Source organism: Drosophila obscura, unplaced genomic scaffold (genome assembly GCF_018151105.1).
Source record: "Drosophila obscura isolate BZ-5 IFL unplaced genomic scaffold, ASM1815110v1 contig_1, whole genome shotgun sequence".
In the NCBI taxonomy this organism is placed as follows: Eukaryota; Metazoa; Arthropoda; class Insecta; order Diptera; family Drosophilidae; genus Drosophila; species Drosophila obscura.
Genome location: NW_024542679.1, coordinates 10,592,416 through 10,595,542, shown reverse-complemented (window position 1 = coordinate 10,595,542; position 3,127 = coordinate 10,592,416). Strand labels below are relative to the sequence as shown.

General features: G+C 44.7%; 1 protein-coding gene across 1 annotated transcript; it reads right to left on the bottom strand.

Annotated features, from left to right (window-relative positions):
• Positions 1–1,238: 1,238 nt before the first annotated feature.
• On the bottom strand, positions 1,239–2,698 carry LOC111072688. Its single transcript, XM_022364698.2, has 3 exons — positions 2,456–2,698; positions 1,809–2,377; positions 1,239–1,749 (listed from the first exon to the last, which is right to left on the bottom strand). The coding sequence occupies exons 1-3, from the start codon at positions 2,616–2,618 to the stop codon at positions 1,687–1,689; spliced, it is 795 nt and encodes a 264-aa protein (XP_022220390.2). The 5' UTR covers positions 2,619–2,698; the 3' UTR covers positions 1,239–1,686.
• Between the last annotated feature and the right edge of the window lie 429 nt (positions 2,699–3,127).

Here is a 3,127-nt window from a genome sequence, read left to right as displayed (position 1 = left end):
CACAACACACAGCACAACAACTCTGCAACAGGCTAAAAGAGTTTGTTGGCCCTCAAAAGCGACTTTTACCCAGGCTGAGAGCTGAGGTTTTGGGGCCATAGAGAAAGGGGTGGGGGGGGAGGTACATTTGGATGGGTTCGTTTGGGTCTTGCCATATGATTTTGACAGCCACAGCCAGAGCCAGAGCCATGGGCCTGAGGTTGGAGCCAGAGTTGGGCTTTCGGCTTGGCTTGTTTGGTTTCGTCTGGGATCGTTTCAGTCAGTCAGTCAGCTGCTGAGTCAGCTGTTATAATTATTGGTAAAGGTTTTTTGCAGCGAGAAACATTTATGGAAAATTTCCACTCTTCACTTGCGGTCTTCAGTGGAGCATTCAAAGCCAAAGCCTCAGATATTCGAGTGGCAGCAAAGTTTTGGGCAGGTAAATGTACGATCATTGGACTTCTTTTTCTTTAGATTTGTAGGTGAATCTATTGCTTATTGGAGGTGCTACAGCTAGAAGGATCTGCGAACCATCATTCCAGATTCTAGAACCATCGAAATTGTCGCTGTCGCATCGTGACAGGTTTACGTAACTAATTTAGCTGGAAAAACTAGGGAATAAAACTTGAAATGCGCTGCTTCTGGTCGGTCGGTTGCACTCCATGAAACTCGATTGCCAATGAGTCTTCACTAAGGCAAACCAAGGCAGAGCCAGAGTCCGCAAGTGTATCTGAGAGGGACACCACAGAGAGAGAGATAGAGAGAGAGGGAGACACTCGATACGCGTACACTGCTAATTATTTTGGCGGGCGGGCAGCGAACGGGAGGGTGGGGTGGGGTGGGCAGCGAGCTTCAACTTCAATTGAAACGAATTTAATTAGTTTGTGCTTAATTTATGCTGCCATCGACATCGAAGCTGTCACATTGTGTGGCTGTGCTGCATTTTATCTTCTTTATGGCGCGGACACTCGAGCAGATCGGCAACGGGGGGACGTGTAGCAAATGCCGTTGGCCATTCGACACGTACCTAATTGAACCGTCCACCCACCCCCCCTCCTAAAGGAGATTCCTTCACCCAGACAGTCGTCAGCCTTTGGGAACTCCTCTCAGCAGATCCCTCACCAGATCACTGACGCGCAACAATTTAATTTAATTAACGCACCCCGGACGGACGCCTTTCCATCGACGTTGTGGCATTTGTTAAATTGTTTAATGTTTAAAAAGAAAAGCACAAACAACCAAGAAGCAGCCATTCTTTCAGTTGCGGATGCCACTGCAGTGGGGCTTCTTCAGCACAAAATCCACTACCAAATGCGTTTCTATGATTAACTTTCGTTGACGAAATATTTCCCGTTTCGGTTGTCGGCACTTTTACAATGCCTCCGCCTCTCTCTCTTACTCGTAGGGCTTCTCCCAGAGCTAACATGTGTGTTCTTATTATGATCTAAATTGTAGAATGTCATTCTACAAATCCATGCCGCGTTCCATTTAACAATTTTTGTATGTCGCAGCCGGTTTCGATGGCTCATCCAGGCTCATCCAGCTAACGTCTGCCCTTTTAGTCTAGAAATGCAAACAGCCAGTGTTAGTTACTCAGCTTTATTTAATGCAGCTTGAACAACTATTATCTTAGGCCTGATATTCAATTTAGGTCGAGCAAGGCCATAAGTTCGGAAAGCTCCACACTGTCCTCTTGCTTGAAGTGCATTAACTTGTTGTAAATGGTGGACAGACGTTGGGGTTCGAGACAGAAACAACGTACTTGAGAGTCTAAAAGTAAAGTATTCAAATGTATTATCCATATTCATATTGAGTGGTTTCACACTTACATCAAGGATGCCATCGCTGAGAGGACGATTACGAAATTTGTCGGGAAAGTAACAATTGTCGGTGTCTTCGGAGCGTTCTATATTTAAATGCTTCATGAATTTGTCACATGCCACAATATCATCTTTGCCAATTATGTTTATTGGCTTCTCTAGCACCAAGAACACTGTACCGAAGGGTTTGTAAACGTTTGGATCATCCAGGAATTGTAAGCCAAGCTCAAAGTAGTAGAATAATTCCGGTCCACCAGCAATGGGCGACCAAGTGACATCAATTGAATATAAAACTATTTCACTATTTGATTCCGATTCTGCGTCGAGCTTGTAGACCTGGCCACTCTGACCTGACCTGACCTGACCAATACGGCCAACAGCTCGTTTCAGATCAAAGTCAAACAAAGCGGCAAGCAACTTTGGATCGACAAGTCCATTTTGCACAGCGAGATGGCGCACATTTCTGCCAGCCTTCAGCTGGTAAATGCCGCCCTTTGAAACTGTGCACAGCTTATTCGGTGTAATCTTGAATGGCATTTTCAGCACAATCCATGGCTGATAATAAGACTTGAGAGTGTCTAAGCGAAAGTACAAAATGAATGCATAAAGCATGCAGTGTGCAGTGTGCATGTGCAAGGCAAATGAAAACTACTCACTGGTTTTGTTCAAGTCAAACAGAGTCCCCTTGAATATGGAGTTTACATCGTGGAATGCTTGATATATTTTCTCGCAAATTTCTTCGTCCACCTTAAGCCCATCATCTAAGCTTGTTACCTTTTCTAATACTTTAGCAAAGGCCTCGTTAAACTTTAGCGACATTTTAGTTTACTTTATTTTTAATTGTTTCTTTCACGGAATTTGCAATTGCAATGACAAATTACGTATGTTCCCTGTCCAGGGGATGGCATTCGATACTTTTCACAACTATCGAGCTGCAGGAATACTTATTATTATTATTATTATAATATTTTTAGCCCATACCATGCGATATATTCACCATAAATATTTGCACTAAAAATTGAACTGATCTGCCATATTGTACATTTGTCGGGAATACTGCAATTAAAAGTCCCAGATGATCGATCGTCAAATTGTTTACCTTTTCTCCTGCTCCTGCTGCAAACTTTTACGCGAACACCCCACACCCTGCAGGGGCGCAGAGACTGGCAAAACTGGTTCTTCGGCTTCAGCTTCAGCTTCGGCTTCGGCTGCTCTTGGTTGGTTCCGTTCCGGGCACTACTGGAGTTACACGCACTGTCCGCGGTCCATGGTCCACGGTGGTGTTCTGGATGACGGGGGGGACCCTTGGTCCGTTGCGCTGTTTACGT